We start from the raw sequence: 14,987 nt of genomic DNA, 5'->3' as shown, positions 1-14,987 counted from the left end.
TACTTAATGGTAGATCATAAGAGACTTTTTAAGAGAATTCAAAAGATATTAGGACAGATGAAATAATTGTATTACAAGACATAAAAGTGAAAACTACACGATAGAAGCTAAGAGAATAGCATTATAAGCTGATCATGAGAAAGAAACATAAAGATAAGAGCCGAATGTGAAAAAGAGCTTGCGTTGAATCAGCTTGATATTTAGGTTGAGAAACCAAATCTGCCTTGAGAAGATCTTTGTTGAGATGCTTGTGTATATCCAGCTTGTGATGAAACAGCCTCTGATGATTGTTCCTACAAAGAGACAAAGCAAATCAACCACCAAGACAATCAAAACAACCACAAAGAAAATTAATAAACCTGATATTTTTTTGGTCGGTCTCTTGGCCGTTTTGCTGGAGGAGGTGCTCTCGGGTTAGAACATCTTGTTTTGTTATGTCCCTCCTTTTTGTTATAATTCTCTCTCTTATTGTTTTCTAAATGGATTAAGAGTTCATGTTGTTTGATTTGGGGAAAAACATGATATTTTCGCAGACAAACGATTAGATTATTGTTCTCTGTTTTTTTTACTTGATTAACGTTCTCTGTTAAGTGTTAAACGTGGACTAGTTACGAGTTTAATTTCGTTAAATCACCTAAAACTTGAGGAATTATTTTGCATATCTGATAGTTGGGGAATTAAACTGTCAATTTTCAATACTTGAGGATTTAAATGGTCATTCTCCCACATGTAGGGGGTATTTAAGAGTTTTAGAAAATTTTGGAATGTTCTAATTTTGGAAAGTTTTAATGGTTTTGAATGGTTGATCATGAATGGTTGATCATGAATTCACTGATAGAATTTACATTAACAAGACCTAATGTAATTTTGGGTGATTACCAATCCATCACTACATTCATAGTCATTTTATTTTTAATAATTCCATTTTAATCAAAAACAAATATCATTAACTCTCCGTTCAGTGTTTCCTATGACATTTTGTTTTCATCTTTGTTTTTCCTACACAAATCTTTAAAAAAATATATCAACATGTAGGGGATGTATTAAACTAAGAGTTTTAGAAGATTTTGGAATGTTCTAATTTTGGAAAGTTTTAAGGTGATTTTGAAGTTATTTGAATGGTTTAGTAAATTTAGAGAATAAAAGTAGAAATCTATATGTGATTTGGTAGATATTTTCTATAAAATTTTGTTTTTTTAGATGATTTGAAAGGGTAGTAATTTCACAACGGAAGGAAGACACTTTGCTCCTCAAGTTTCAAGTATTCCTATTTACTTTAGTGATAATGTTTGGAATGCACGTGCTTTTGAATGGTTAATCATGAATTCACTGATAGAATTTAGTTTAACAAAGGATTCTTAAACATAGACTTTGTTAATTTGTTTTTTTACTGAAAAAACCATTTCCTTCTGTAAAATTCTCAAGAATGTGTCAGTGTTAGGTTTCTTGAGCTTTCAAGTTTTCGTGGACTTTAATATTATATCGACTATGCATTTAGTTTAAGATTGTAGTTGAATGAGATTGTATGCATCTTTTTTGATACTAGAAGCCTTATCATTTTCTTTGCTTTTCTATCTTTTAACTTTATCTTAAAGCTCAAAACAATGCAGTTGATATGTTTGGAAAAGCAGCTTTGACAAGACTCTCTTCTACTAATGCCATTGTATAAACTCATCTTCTAGTAATGCCATTGTATAAAGTCTCACTAAAAGGAAATGTTTCTCTTTTTGCCTAAAAAGATACATATTTTTGGGTAGAATCTCTTATGACATACTTACCATTTTTAGTCATGCTCAGACATTTTTTATCTTTTGGTTTACTTATCGAATTAGACCAAACAAAACCAAACCAAAACTCAGTATTTTGATTTGCTTTGTAAAATTTTTGGCATTCAGATTAATAAAGGTATAAATTTATTGTAAACCAAAACTATTTTGGTTTTAAATAAATCTAAAACAACTGAATCGATTTCGGGTCAATCAATATATATGATAGGGGTGTGAATTCGGTAACTCTGGCCCGGACCGAGAAATATTTTGAGTTTAGAATATAAAACCCGGTCTAGTCTTATAGGATTATAGGAATTTTCGATTTTTCGAGAATTTTGAAAAATAATTTGTCATTATTACTTATATCATTTTAATACATATGAATTTTCATAAATAAACTAGTTTCTACTTTTTGTTTTTAAATATAAAGTGAGTTTAGACTTTTCTTCTTTATCAATTTTTTTTAACTTTTTTGTTGTTATAAAAGAAAAAGGTGTATTTGGAAAATTCAAAATATGACACTTGTAATGACAAAAATAATAATATTTAAAATATAATATAAATTTTCAGATTTTCGGACCGGTCCCAAAACATCTGAAGCCCAAATAGGCGTTGCGCAAGTCGAAACACTTTAATTTGTAGAGGGTTGCGCAAGTTCGAGCTGCTGGTTTTGATCCTAATTCACATCGTAATATATATGAGGTCAATCGATTTGATCCGACAAACCACGACCACTCCACCACGTGCGACAGACAATCATCCGAAAAGTCGCCACGTGGCATCACACATTCTCCTGACTTTTCCATAATATCATGAAACCCACGACACAAGGAATAACTCAAATACACTCTAAATTCGATATTTCATCCAGATCTGTTGTTGTTAACCAAAAAAAATGGACGAGAGTTTGATCAAGCGCCTCGAAGCTGCGGTTACGAGGCTCGAAGGCCTCTCTAGCAGCGGCGGCGGAAACAACGGAGGAGGAGTAGTTACTCTTTCCCGCGGAGGAGACTTCTCCACCGATGCCGCGGCGTCCGATCCGTCGATTCTGGCTTACGACGATCTGATCTCGCAATGCGTCGGCAGGGCTCTCACCGCGGCGGAGAAGATCGGCGGACCTGTGCTCGACGTGACGAAGATCGTCGCGGAAGCGTTCGCTGCGCAGAAGGAGCTCCTCGTTCGCGTCAAGCAGACTCAGGTATGATGATCCTGCTATATATGCTAGATGTAATCGATTGGATTGGTTTTGATCTGTTTTGATTTTGAAGCAGAAGCCTGATATGGCTGGGCTGGCTGGATTTCTGAAGCCGTTGAATGATGTGACGATGAAAGCTGACGCGATGACTCAAGGGAGGAGGAGTGATTACTTCAATCACCTTAAGGCTGCTTCTGATAGTCTCTCTGCATTGGCTTGGATTGCTTTCACCGGAAAAGATTGTGGTGAGCTTGAGAGACATTTGTGTGTTTGGATGTTAACATCCACTGTGAATAATGATGATTGTGATGTTTTTTTTTCTTGCAAAGGTATGAGTATGCCAATAGCTCATGTGGAAGAAAGCTGGCAGATGGCTGAGTTTTACAGCAATAAGGTGGATATGCTACTCTTCAATCTCTTTCCATGCTTTCATATGTTCCTTCTGTAGTTAAGATAGAGCTCATTATGTTCTGGAAAACACTGGTTTCATTCAGATTACATAAGCTTAGATTTGATGCTCTATGTACATTGTTAATTATGTGATCTTCTTCAGGTTTTGGTGGAGTACCGCAACAAAGATGCTAATCATGTGGAATGGGCTAAGGCTTTGAAAGAGCTTTATTTACCTGGTTTAAGGGATTATGTTAAAAGTCATTACCCCTTGGGGCCTGTGTGGAATGCGTCAGGGAAGCCTGCTAGTGCTCCTGCAAAGGGTCCACCTGGTGCTCCTGCTCCTCCCCCAGCACCGCTCTTTAGTTCTGAATCTTCAAAGCCATCATCATCTTCGAACCAGAAGCAAGGGATGTCTGCTGTTTTCCAGCAGCTTAGCTCAGGTTCTGTGACCTCAGGTACGTTTGAATCTGCCTATGTTTACAGAGAACTTTGGAATGCGAATCACAAGTAACTTACTTTTGGATCTTTGATTTACAGGTCTTAAAAAGGTGACGGATGATATGAAGACGAAGAACCGTGCTGATAGATCTGGAGCAGTGAGTGCCGTTGAGAAGGAAACTCGTACCACTAAGCCAGCCGTTTCGAAAACTGGACCACCGAAAATGGAACTTCAAATGGGTCGCAAGTGGGTTTTACTAACAACCCAACTAGATGATGCAAATTCAAACTATGGTAGAAATATTCTAAATATGGTGGTTGCATTCTACTGAATTATTAGGTGGGCTGTTGAGAACCAAGTTGGGAAGAAGGACTTGGTTATCAGCGAGTGTGATTCCAAACAGTCTGTGTATGTATTTGGTTGCAAAGATTCTGTCTTGCAGATACAAGGTAACTTTGCGTCATTCCTTTTCTACTGTAAAAGTTTTGGACATTTGCTAAAATAATTTTTGAGTTCCTTATTGTCTTTCCATAATCTGTAGGAAAAGTTAACAACATCACCATTGATAAATGCACCAAAATGGGTGTTGTCTTCACGGTGAGTGGAATAATACTGCTTCCTCTTACATTCCTACTGTATACAGTTTATGTGATTTCTAATAATGTAAAATCTATGACATGACTGTATAGGATGTTGTTGCTGCATTTGAGATTGTGAACTGCACCAACGTGGAAGTACAATGTCAGGTATGTTTTTCTATCATTTATAGCTTTCCTTATGACCAAACATATGTGATGTAGCTCTAACGTCTGTACTGATGCTCTTGCTTTGTCTTTACGTCATATAAGGGGTCAGCTCCCACAGTCTCTGTGGACAACACAACTGGCTGTCAGTTATACCTAAACAAAGACTCACTGGAGACAGCTATAACAACAGCTAAGTCGAGTGAGATCAATGTAATGGTCCCTGGTGCTTCCCCTGATGGAGATTGGGTATGTCTTTCCTCTCTTTGTAACCATGAAAATCTTTTGTTTTCCTTTATTCCTGGGGTTAATAAATCGAACAAGGAAAATATTTTGAGAGCCCTAGTTACTGTGGGTAATACCAGAATTTCAGAAAGTCATGGATTACAAGCTTATTGTAACCAAGGACTTGTGTTCTGTTTGAGTGAAGTGACGCTGTTCATTAAAGGAATCATTCTCATAATGTTTTTGGTTATACAACAATGTAGGTGGAACATGCACTGCCTCAACAGTACAACCATGTGTTCACCGAAGGGAAGTTCGAGACAACGCCGGTCTCTCACTCAGGTGCCTAAGTAGAGAGGAATTTCTCTTCAGTTGGGGTTTTGCTTAAATATGAGTTCTTCTTTTAACTTGGTTTCGTCTGATTATAATAGAAGAGAATCTGTTTGTTTGTGGTTCTGTCTTTATCCCCCAATTTAGTATTGGATGTTCTTTTTTTTTTGTGAGGTTGGTCATCTCGTCTTTTGTTCGTCCTTGGGGCTTTGGATTGGATTTTTTTTTTTTCTTTTGCGCGCTCTTACTTTTACTGAGCTATGCTGATGAGAAAATGTGAACAAATATCATGGATAGAAAAAGTTTTCCTGTTTTTAGAATTTGCAAAAATTTATATGTAATTATTCAACCTTTTTTGGTTCTGTTTTGCAAATGATGCGAGAGTTGGGAAATAGAGGAAAAGTACATTAAATTTTGTCAAATGCTAATAGAAAAGTATATTAGTCGACATCACAAGTATAAAAGTATGCAAATAATTGTCCAAATAATTGAGCTACAAATTGTGAAATCAAAAAAAAAACCACACGGAACTACTCAAAGGATAATCCCAAAGAACGACGCCGTTTCTCGTTGTGAATGGGGTCCACTTTTGTCATCTCAAATGGGAACAGTCAATTGGCTGTCTTCCTCGCTGTCGGGTCAGAGACATCAACAAGAAGAACAACTCCGAAGCGTGTCTGAATGCTTCCGCTCTTCGTCTCCTCCTTCCCCACGTAATTCCCCCAAAATCCACTCTTGCTAGTGTCCGATCATGAACTTCCCTCTCCTCTAAACATTTCCCTCTCTCTCTCTCTCTCTCTAGTTTCTCTGATCGGCGACGGAGAAGACCAACTCCGACGCCGGAATGTCTGTCTCCGAGATCAAAGAGCGCCACGCCGTCGCAACAGAGACCGTTAATAACCTCCGTGAGAGACTTATACAGAGACGCCTCCAGCTGCTCGACACGGATGGTTTCTTGCTTCTCTTCCTCTTTCTTCTTCACAATCTATACCTCTCATGGTCCAAGATATCTGTGTTCTTAGTGTCTTGATTTCTCTGTGATTGAGTTTTGACAGTGGCCAATTACACGGCGGCGCAAGGTCGTTCTCCGGTGAAATTCGGAGCGACGGATTTAGTTTGTTGCCGTACTCTTCAAGGACACACGGGGAAGGTGAGTGAGTGAGAACTTCAATTCTTTATCAAGTAAATGAGAAAAAGCTTGTAACGTTACCATGTTGGAGTTCACAGGTCCATTCACTGGACTGGACGCGGGAGAGTAACCGTGTTGTCAGTGCATCTCAAGACGGTAGATTAATCGTGTGGAACGCTCTAACGAGTCAGAAAACTCATGCAATCAAACTCCCTTGTGCATGGGTTATGACATGTGCCTTCTCTCCCAATGGTCAGACCGTTGCGTGCGGTGGGTTGTTGGACAGTGTTTGTTCTATCTTCAGTCTTAGCTCGACGACCGCTGACAAGGACGGAACTGTGCCTGTTTCGAGAATGCTCAGTGGACACAAAGGGTACGTTTCGTGCTGTCGGTATGTACCAAATGAGGATGCTCATCTGATTACCAGCTCAGGTGATCAGACATGTGTCTTGTGGGATGTTGCTACTGGTCTTAAAACTTCTGTCTTTGGCGGCGAGTTTCAGTCTGGACATACTGCTGATGTACTAAGGTGCGGATGATGTCCTTTGATAATATTAGCATGGATAATATTATATTGGAGTTTAGCTATAAACTCATGCCCTTTATACAACTGTTGTGCTCTATTTCTTGCAGTGTCTCAATCAGCGAATCAGACCCAACTCGGTTCATATCTGGCTCGTGTGATACCACTGCACGCTTGTGGGACACTCGCGCTGCAGGCAGAGCAGTGCAGACGTTTCATGGGCACAAAGGAGATGTTAATACTGTCAAGTTCCTTCCGGACGGGTATAGGTTTGGGACTGGATCAGAAGATGGAACGTGCAGGTTGTATGACATTAGGACTGGTCATCAACTCCAGGTGTATCAGCCACAAGGTGGTGACGAGAACCTACCTGTGACCTCCATCGCATTCTCTGCCTCGGGGAGGCTTCTTTTCACTGGCTACGCGAGTAACAACACCTGCTACGTTTGGGATACTCTCTTGGGAGAGGTAGGCTAATTAATATTGAGTAGTGAGTGGTGGGACTTGTTTAAGCTCATTGTGATTCTCTTGCAGGTTGTATTGGATTTGGGGGAGTTGCAGGATTCACACAAGAATCGGATAAGCTGTTTGGGGATGTCAGCAGATGGAAGTGCCTTGTGTACAGGAAGTTGGGATTCAAATCTAAAGGTTTGTAGTGGCCCTCTAATAGTATATCATATTAAATTTTTTGAATGTCATAGAAGTCAAGTTAGTAAACAAAAGGTGTTTTGTGTGTGTGTGTTTTAATTACACAGATATGGGCGTTTGGAGGGCACAGGAGAGTGATCTGAAGAAGGCAAAACAAACCTAAAGAGTCCTGTCTCAGCTCTATCTCCAGTTCTTGTGGTTTTAGTTAATATAATCTGTAGCCTGGAAGCAAACCCAAGGTGTTTTTGCTTTGATATAGTGGAGTTGTGTTAGAGAGGATCATATTTCCTTTGTTTCTAGTGTTGTTTTGTTTTATTGATTCATCATTTGGGTCAAGATATTCACTAGCCTGCACTTCAAACTCAGATTATTCCATGAAACTTGAAGACCAATAGATCAATAAAAGGAAAAAACTCAAGCCTCTGACAGTAATAATGTAGAAGAAAAACAAGGTAATATACTATTTAAAAGAAAAAGATTGTACTATGAGGTTGGGTAAGTGATGATCTTTAGCAACATGAAGAAATCTCTTTGTTTATTTCTGGTCTCGTACTTATAATACCCCTCTTACGTACTTGAAGTAGATACGTGAGAGGTGATGATCCCTCAGAAGTTTTAGCCGTTGGCAACAATCTCGTGAATGGCCTCAGCGACAGAGACATCCTCTGCTCTAACCGCTAGTTTCATTGCAATGTCCTTTGAACTGTCCATCCCAAACTGTGCCCTCACTAACACTTTCACGTTCCCTATGTACACACCTGACAGTAAGCAAGTGTGCGACCTTGCATTGCTCGGAACTGTCTCCGTTCCCTGCAATTTTGTTACTCAAAGTGTCAGTCTCGAGTTGTCACCAAACCGGGAACAACAGAAAGAAAAAGCAGGAAGAGAGACTAACCTCACAAGGCTGCATGCCAAGAAGATCGATGACAGCCTTTATAGCTTCTCCCAAACTATCTCTTTGCCCGAGGCCATATTCGTCCACGTGCTCATCTTCTTCATTCATGCTTTCCCATGCATTCCTGAAATTGGAGATGCTCACTTTCAATATGTAATCTGCAGATACAACCTCAAGATCCTCCAGCTGGTACTCATCTTCCACCCCATCATCCTCTGCTTCCCCTGTGCTTGGGTCAACCTGTGTTACAAACCCCATTTGTAAAGCACAAACAAATAAGTCATTTTTATCCTTTTTATCCATGATCAGTTACAGCCATTCTAGTACTTCCGCTTCATGTAAAGATCGAAAAAGGTAGAAATGAAAAGCAACATGTACCTCCTTAACAACAAAAGTCAATGTGTTGGAGAACTTTCCAACAGCAGGGACACCTGTTGGCTTCTCAAAAGCAACAAAGGCTTGACCAGGCGAATCGTAAGGAAGTGAGTTTAGTGCCTTTGAAGTTAGTTCACTGAATTCCTCTGCTTCTGAAGCATCTACTATGACATTGACCTACAAAACAACTCATGCCATGAGGAAAGAAGCCATAAGATATGCTTTACACCAATGTTCTAGACAAATTGTTCAGTACCCTCTCCAACAACTGCTCCGGTATTGTGTTAGTGCAGTTGTACTGAAACACCACATGATTATCAAAAATATGCTTAACAACATTGACGGCGTATTCTGTTTCTGCTTCAGTTAGCTCCACAGGTGAAGAAGACTGAAAAAGAAAGTACACGTTAAAGTAATCGAGGTAAGTTAATGACATTAGATTTAAAGAGAAAAAGTTAAACCCTAACCTTGAAAAGTTTTCCAAAGGCGGCAAACTCTGGAATAGAGGAGAGAAGTCTTTCATAGCCTTCAAAACCAGAAGCAGGTGCAGCTGGTGGCGCACCCAGACCAGTGGGCTTTTTGCCTTGGGCTTTCTTCTCTGCAAGGGGCTGAGATTTTACTTCCTTTGGCACAGAGTTGATATCAAAAGCTTCTTCAGAGGGATCCTGCAGGATCAAAGATAACTGATGTACTAAGAAGCTTACGAAAATAAGGAAACCGAGAAGTGATAAAACTCACGTAGTTCTTCAGACTAGTTTCCATGTTGGCCAGAGGAACTTCCAGGGAGCCAAACAGAAACTCCGTGCTATCTTTATCAGCGTCAAGAGTACCATCACCACCAAGGACGCTCAAAAATAATGTTGCTCTATCACGTACCTTAAAAAAAAAGAGGTCGTAACCCATATGACCAAATCAACAAACAATTTGCATGTTCCAGAAAATATTTGCACACATGTATGTATAATGATGCAACCGACTCAAGGTTACCCAAATGGCAGACAGAAACAGAAATGCACAGATACTGCAACCAATTGAAGGCAAATTTTCTAGACTAAGACTAGGAACGCACCTCATCATCACTGTCATAGATACAGCGCTTCAACAGAATGGTAATCCTGGGCTGTCGAGCATCCAATGATTACATTCTCTACAATCAGTTATGGAAGATAAAATGATTTTTAAAAAATCAATAACAGAACTGTACATACCTTCAGGGATTCGACCATAAACCCAAACTTCGCTAGTGTCGTAACAGCAGCAGCCCGGACAGTGGCATTTTCCAGATGTACACGATTATAAATATATCGTATATACTTGCTTGGATCTGAGGTTTTGGGCCCTTCAATTCCCAGAAAATGAAGGATCTGTGCGACAAAACACATCACATAAGCATGTTTTAATAGCAAAACCAGAGGGATCATGGAGAAAATAATCTACCTGCGTTGAAAGATATGTGAATTCACAATCTTCAATGAATTCACAAAGATGAAGCAATCCACCTTCCTTCGCATCAGGGATGTCTCTGATAATGGTCACAATAGAATCTACTATTGCTCGTTTATACTCAAATCCACCTTCTTCCCTAAGAATGTTGCTTAAGAAGGTCATCCTACAAATGAAAAGGTGATAAGAGATTAGTCATAAGCCACAATGCTGTGAAAACACTGTTCCTTTGCATTTCGAAAGAAAAATGCTAGAGATTTGACCCAAAAAAAAATTATGCTAGAGACTAAAGTACAAATAACACAACGTAAAACTTTACTTACAAGGATCTGTACTTCAGTGGAAATTTCACACACAGCGATCTTATTGCATCCACAACCACAATTTTAAACTCATCGGCAATATCTGACATAAAATTAGTTATCTGCTTCATCAAGCGTTCAACACTTGATTCGTTCCCTGTTTTCAGGAGAGTGGTGATTGCGAGTGTAGCAATGCTTCTGTTCTGGTCAGAAATTAAACTCTCCATATCAATGTTGCAGTTGGTGACAGCCATAGGATGAGTCATTGAAACCTGTGGATCAAACTTTTGTTTAGTGTACAGTGAAACAATTTTTTTCCATCTTAATGGCAAAGGAAATGATGAAGTTATCCAGAAAGCTATAACATCCTTTCGTTATGTCTCAATATACAAAGAAAAGAAAAAAAACTTGTTTATAAAGACTTTCAAATAAGGAAGGATTGAAAACCTTGTTAAGAGTTCGGACCGCAGCAAATCTCAACACTGGTTTTGGGGAACTCAAAAAGAGCTGGAGAACAGTGATTGCTGGAGTCAACTCTCGGCTTGTCACACCGTCAAGCTCAGTGATCGACCTGGCAGCCTCAAGGATCACCATTTCTGCCTTATGGCGTAGGCAACTCTCAAGAAATTCATAGAACGGACGTTCTCCAGATTGACCGTGGTTGGACATGTCACGGATAACCTGCACGATAGACACTAGAGCTGAATCACAAAGTTGCTTTCACCAACATATAAGATAATCAGAAGGCACAGAGCACGAACCTGACTGGTGTAGCGTATCAAAAGACACTGAGCCAAGGGAGAGCGAACAGATCCCCTGGTCAAGCTACCAACCAACTTGCTAACAGCCAAGCGATCATTTTGGCGTATCTGAACATGATGATTGATTGTCAATATCTATTAGATCAGTTCTCACTACTTTAATAAATCAAAAAACGAAAGCACATTTAGTTATGTTGGGAGCCTTTTCAAATCAATGTAATAGATATCATTTGCTAACTCCTACAAGCCTTAGGCTGTGCTTCCAACCTAACATGTATATATGTCCGAGACTGATTCTAAATGACCATAGTAAAGAGCTATGATTGGCGACAGAAAACCTATTGTTACGTTTCTAGTCAATACTCATAGTAACACACCTATTATCAACATGCTTCTTTCCAGTGGCTGTTTAATTAAACAAAGAACAGAAACATAGACCAATTTACTTGGGTAACAGCAATGCAATAGCCTTACCTGATGGAGCAAAGCTAGGGCATGAAACTGAACGAGAGCTGACCTAGACTGAACACCTTCTTGGACCTCATTGCTCCATCTCTTAACAATTTCAGGGTTCGTCTGAAAACAACAATACATAAGAAGAATACAAGCATAACCTAATAAATACGAAGCAACCAAACAGTTTAGGTTTCTAAAAAGGTTTACCCTTAGCAAGTGAAGCCCACTGACCAAAGCAGCACTCGAAACAACAGGATTCTTATCCACAATAGCTTGCTTCAAGTACCGCTCAATCTGAGTGAGAAGAGTTCCGTCGATAATCCGGCAGAGGACACGGATAGCATTAGCACGATACATATCAATCTTACTGTTCATGTCCTTCATAAGTGAGCTGGTTACAATAATAACCTACGAGAGAAACACCAAAACAACAACTTATCAGTGAAATACACCTACAAATGATTGTCATATTGAGTAAGAAGGCAAAAAAAAAAAAACCTCATCAGAGGATGGAGATAACTCCTTAATGATCAAGTAGACCATTCTCCTCAAGCCAGTGTCTTTCGACTGGAAAAGCTTTGTAACTGAGAAGAAAACTTCCGTTGCTTCAACCTGAAAATGAATCAGAATTAAAAATTCACAATGTTGAATAAAGTACATGAATGAAAATTAAAAAAAAAAAGAAAAACGGACCTTGGTGAAAGACTCTCCTTGGTTAAGCAAATAAAGAAGCTTGGTGATGACCTGGGAGCATCTTCTAGGATCAACCTGAGCGTCATTAAAGACTCTAGCTTCCTGAAGTACCGCTCCCTTCTCGATTCCCATGAATGGAGAATACTCCACTGTAAAACAAACAGTTATCAGAAGACAAGGATCGAATTGTGGTAATTGTTAGATCTATGCACAGATCTAGATATTACGAAGATAGAATCAAGGAGGAGGGGGGCGTACGTACACTCATCGTCGTGATCGTCGTCTTTCTTCACGTAGGGTTGCGCCATTTGCTGGGATCTACCGGCCGTCACTTCTCTCAGATCTGGCTACTACAGAAGATGCCAACAACAGCGAAAACGCAAATGGAACGGATCTCGTATGTTTTCGATAGTCTGAAACTGTCTGTGAGAGAGAGATCGAAGAAAAGAAAAAAAAAAGCTTTGGATCTGGTGCGGTCGGCTTCAGATTTTTATACTGAGCTCTACAAGTTACGATCTTGCGAGAGACTGACACGTCATATCAGCGATATTTAAGGGTTTTTTTTTTCTTTTTTCAAAACTATTTTTTTGTCAACTTTTCAAAACTATTTAGATTTCAATTCTTTAATTTTGATCTGTATTTTAAAAATGCGAGATTCTTTTTATCAAGTTTTATTTAACTGAAATATATATATATATGAGTTTGGATTTTGTTTTACTTTGCAACTAGATTCTGATATAAGGCGGATATATTTTTTGTTTTAGATTTTATATTTTAGTATTGTTGTAATTATGTTTGTGTTTAGTATTAATTTAAGTTGATAAAATATTCTCTTAAATAAATGAAATATATAGTTAGATATAACATTTATCAATAGAACATTTTCTTTTTTTAATAGAATAGATCATCAACATATTTAGCATTGTTTGGGCTAAAACTGGTGAATTTTAAAAATATAATAAACTTATTTTATCAAATTCTTGTACATTTGTAATACTCAGTTTTTTTGTTTAATGAAAATTGACATTTTGTTTATGCATCTGATAATGTAATTATTATATCTTTACAACTAAAACTTATTTTTAAAACAAAATATTATAGGAATTTCTTTTACTGATAAAATTTTAATTAACACTACTACTAAAATTTCTAATAAAAATTTCAATTTTTTTTTAAATTACTTTTCTAAAGTATTAAAATATTTTTTAAAGAACTAAAATATAAAAGGAAACACACATATATATGGAAATAAAATAAATTAGAAAACAGTATGATTAAATTGGTTAGAAATATATTGATATTATTTAAAATAAAATTCCAGAAAAAAATCAATGGTATATTTCGTAAATCTCATTATAACAAATTTTATTTTCATAAATAGCTTGGTTTTACTAAGATAGCTTAATTTATTAATTAAGATTGCAAATGATGAAAATGATTATCTAACTATTTTACAGTCTACTGGGATTTACAACATCTTTGTATTAGAATAAGATTTAAAACCCTTAACACTCACACTTTTATTCGGAATCAAAGAATTTGTCCTACAAAAAACAATTTATAACAAAAAAATTAGTGTTTTCTTGTTTTAGTTAAAGCTAAATTTGATTAAACAAAGGATTTAATTGTATTAACAGTAATTAAAATCCTAATCCATCAAAAATCGTAGACAAATTCCTAATAGGACAAACCCAAATTCTAAGTGTCCTATTTTCTTAGTTTTCTCTAAACTAAAACGATAACTATAAGCTCTTAATGTTGCTCTTTCTTAGGCTTGTTATTACCCGATGGTTATTTTTGGAGTGATTATATATATATATATATCCAATACTTATAAAATCCTAATGTTATATTGATTATGTATAATTGTCCTTTTCATTATTAGTATTGCATATACTTTTTCCATCATTAAGTATGGGAAAAAACAATCTCCTAACTAATAGACTTTTTCTATAGTTATATGCATTTTTCTCGTCATGAATTAGATCATATACAAAATTTGGGCATATTTTCTACACAATTAGTAACTAAATGTAAATACATTGTTATTAGTCTGAGAGTTAAAATGATTTGTATTAAAATGATAGATTAAGAAGAGGATGACTTGGTGGCCGTAGAAGAAGAGGATTTATGTTATTCCTTAACAACTGCTAAGATCATCGCGACGTCGTGGTCGATTAGGCAAACCAGACCTAATGTAGTGGATTGTAATGTTTCTGCAAACTGTTCATAAATAAAACATCAACCTTTTAAAATCTTTTGTTTTTTCCTACACAAATCTTTTTAAAAAAATATCAACATGTAAATGATTCTTTAATTGCAACTTCAAAATATATGTGGCATTAGTTATTTGTTACTCAGAAGATTCGTATCCCTAAGAAAAAAACCAATCCAATGATTAGCCAATTTGACATGGTCTTCTATATTTAAATCTCAAAATATCAACTACTAAAATGTCATTTATCATTCATAAAACTATTTAAATGTTATTTATTAGTATTTTAGATCAAATAAATGTGGCCTTAATTATTTGGCAATGTAGGACTAGTTTGCTTTCCATTTGGTACATGTAGTGAACTCTTTTCATTTCTAATGATATTCACATACTTATCAAAAAAAAAATCAATAATATTGTACTAGACCATGATCGATTTTATATTTTGTTTTG

At 37.1% G+C, this 14,987-nt stretch overlaps 3 protein-coding genes across 4 annotated transcripts; 2 read left to right on the top strand and 1 right to left on the bottom strand.

Moving 5' to 3' along the window:
• Positions 1-2,494: 2,494 nt before the first annotated feature.
• On the top strand, positions 2,495-5,407 carry LOC108822067 (cyclase-associated protein 1). The gene is made up of 10 exons (XM_018595079.2): positions 2,495-2,967; positions 3,041-3,209; positions 3,294-3,358; positions 3,518-3,812; positions 3,895-4,042; positions 4,136-4,245; positions 4,338-4,393; positions 4,486-4,542; positions 4,645-4,788; positions 5,028-5,407. The coding sequence occupies exons 1-10, from the start codon at positions 2,665-2,667 to the stop codon at positions 5,112-5,114; spliced, it is 1,434 nt and encodes a 477-aa protein (XP_018450581.1). The 5' UTR covers positions 2,495-2,664; the 3' UTR covers positions 5,115-5,407.
• A 298-nt stretch (positions 5,408-5,705) lies between these two features.
• LOC108822068 (guanine nucleotide-binding protein subunit beta) lies at positions 5,706-7,730 on the top strand. 2 transcript variants are annotated; one of them, XM_018595080.2, is made up of 6 exons: positions 5,706-6,044; positions 6,141-6,244; positions 6,322-6,752; positions 6,857-7,214; positions 7,281-7,394; positions 7,502-7,730. In XM_018595080.2, exons 1-6 carry the CDS (start codon positions 5,939-5,941, stop codon positions 7,535-7,537), a joined length of 1,149 nt encoding a protein of 382 aa, XP_018450582.1. In that variant the 5' UTR covers positions 5,706-5,938; the 3' UTR covers positions 7,538-7,730. The 2 variants fall into 2 exon arrangements, with proteins under 2 accessions (XP_018450582.1, XP_018450583.1); XM_018595081.2 differs by having other exon boundaries at positions 5,707-6,044; positions 6,150-6,244.
• A 39-nt stretch (positions 7,731-7,769) lies between these two features.
• On the bottom strand, positions 7,770-12,768 carry LOC108822066 (coatomer subunit gamma). The gene is made up of 17 exons (XM_018595078.2): positions 12,582-12,768; positions 12,320-12,468; positions 12,125-12,238; positions 11,834-12,034; positions 11,645-11,746; positions 11,171-11,278; positions 10,857-11,090; positions 10,431-10,681; positions 10,102-10,273; positions 9,873-10,028; positions 9,734-9,784; positions 9,403-9,540; positions 9,132-9,329; positions 8,921-9,052; positions 8,668-8,841; positions 8,290-8,529; positions 7,770-8,204 (listed from the first exon to the last, which is right to left on the bottom strand). Exons 1-17 carry the CDS (start codon positions 12,625-12,627, stop codon positions 8,010-8,012), a joined length of 2,661 nt encoding a protein of 886 aa, XP_018450580.2. The 5' UTR covers positions 12,628-12,768; the 3' UTR covers positions 7,770-8,009.
• Positions 12,769-14,987: the final 2,219 nt, after the last annotated feature.

Source organism: Raphanus sativus, chromosome 8 (assembly GCF_000801105.2).
Source record: "Raphanus sativus cultivar WK10039 chromosome 8, ASM80110v3, whole genome shotgun sequence".
NCBI lineage: Eukaryota > Viridiplantae > Streptophyta > Magnoliopsida > Brassicales > Brassicaceae > Raphanus > Raphanus sativus.
This window is presented reverse-complemented; position numbering and strand designations above follow the sequence as displayed.

What these genes read in the sequence shown, in the direction of transcription:
- LOC108822068 (XM_018595080.2), top strand. Translation starts at nt 5,939, where the DNA reads ATGTCTGTCTCCGAGATCAAAGAGCGCCACGCCGTCGCAACAGAGACC. An exon ending in TTCAAGGACACACGGGGAAG is followed by an intron (nt 6,245 to 6,321) that starts GTGAGTGAGTGA and finishes TGGAGTTCACAG; the next exon opens with GTCCATTCACTGGACTGGAC. An exon ending in CATACTGCTGATGTACTAAG is followed by an intron (nt 6,753 to 6,856) that starts GTGCGGATGATG and finishes TATTTCTTGCAG; the next exon opens with TGTCTCAATCAGCGAATCAG.
- LOC108822066 (XM_018595078.2), bottom strand. Translation starts at nt 12,627, where the DNA reads ATGGCGCAACCCTACGTGAAGAAAGACGACGATCACGACGATGAGT. An exon ending in AAACTAGTCTGAAGAACTAC is followed by an intron (nt 9,330 to 9,402) that starts GTGAGTTTTATC and finishes TTGATCCTGCAG; the next exon opens with GATCCCTCTGAAGAAGCTTT. An exon ending in CGGAGCAGTTGTTGGAGAGG is followed by an intron (nt 8,842 to 8,920) that starts GTACTGAACAAT and finishes GTTGTTTTGTAG; the next exon opens with GTCAATGTCATAGTAGATGC.
- LOC108822067 (XM_018595079.2), top strand. Translation starts at nt 2,665, where the DNA reads ATGGACGAGAGTTTGATCAAGCGCCTCGAAGCTGCGGTTACGAGGCTC. An exon ending in AAATGGGTGTTGTCTTCACG is followed by an intron (nt 4,394 to 4,485) that starts GTGAGTGGAATA and finishes ATGACTGTATAG; the next exon opens with GATGTTGTTGCTGCATTTGA. An exon ending in ACGTGGAAGTACAATGTCAG is followed by an intron (nt 4,543 to 4,644) that starts GTATGTTTTTCT and finishes ACGTCATATAAG; the next exon opens with GGGTCAGCTCCCACAGTCTC.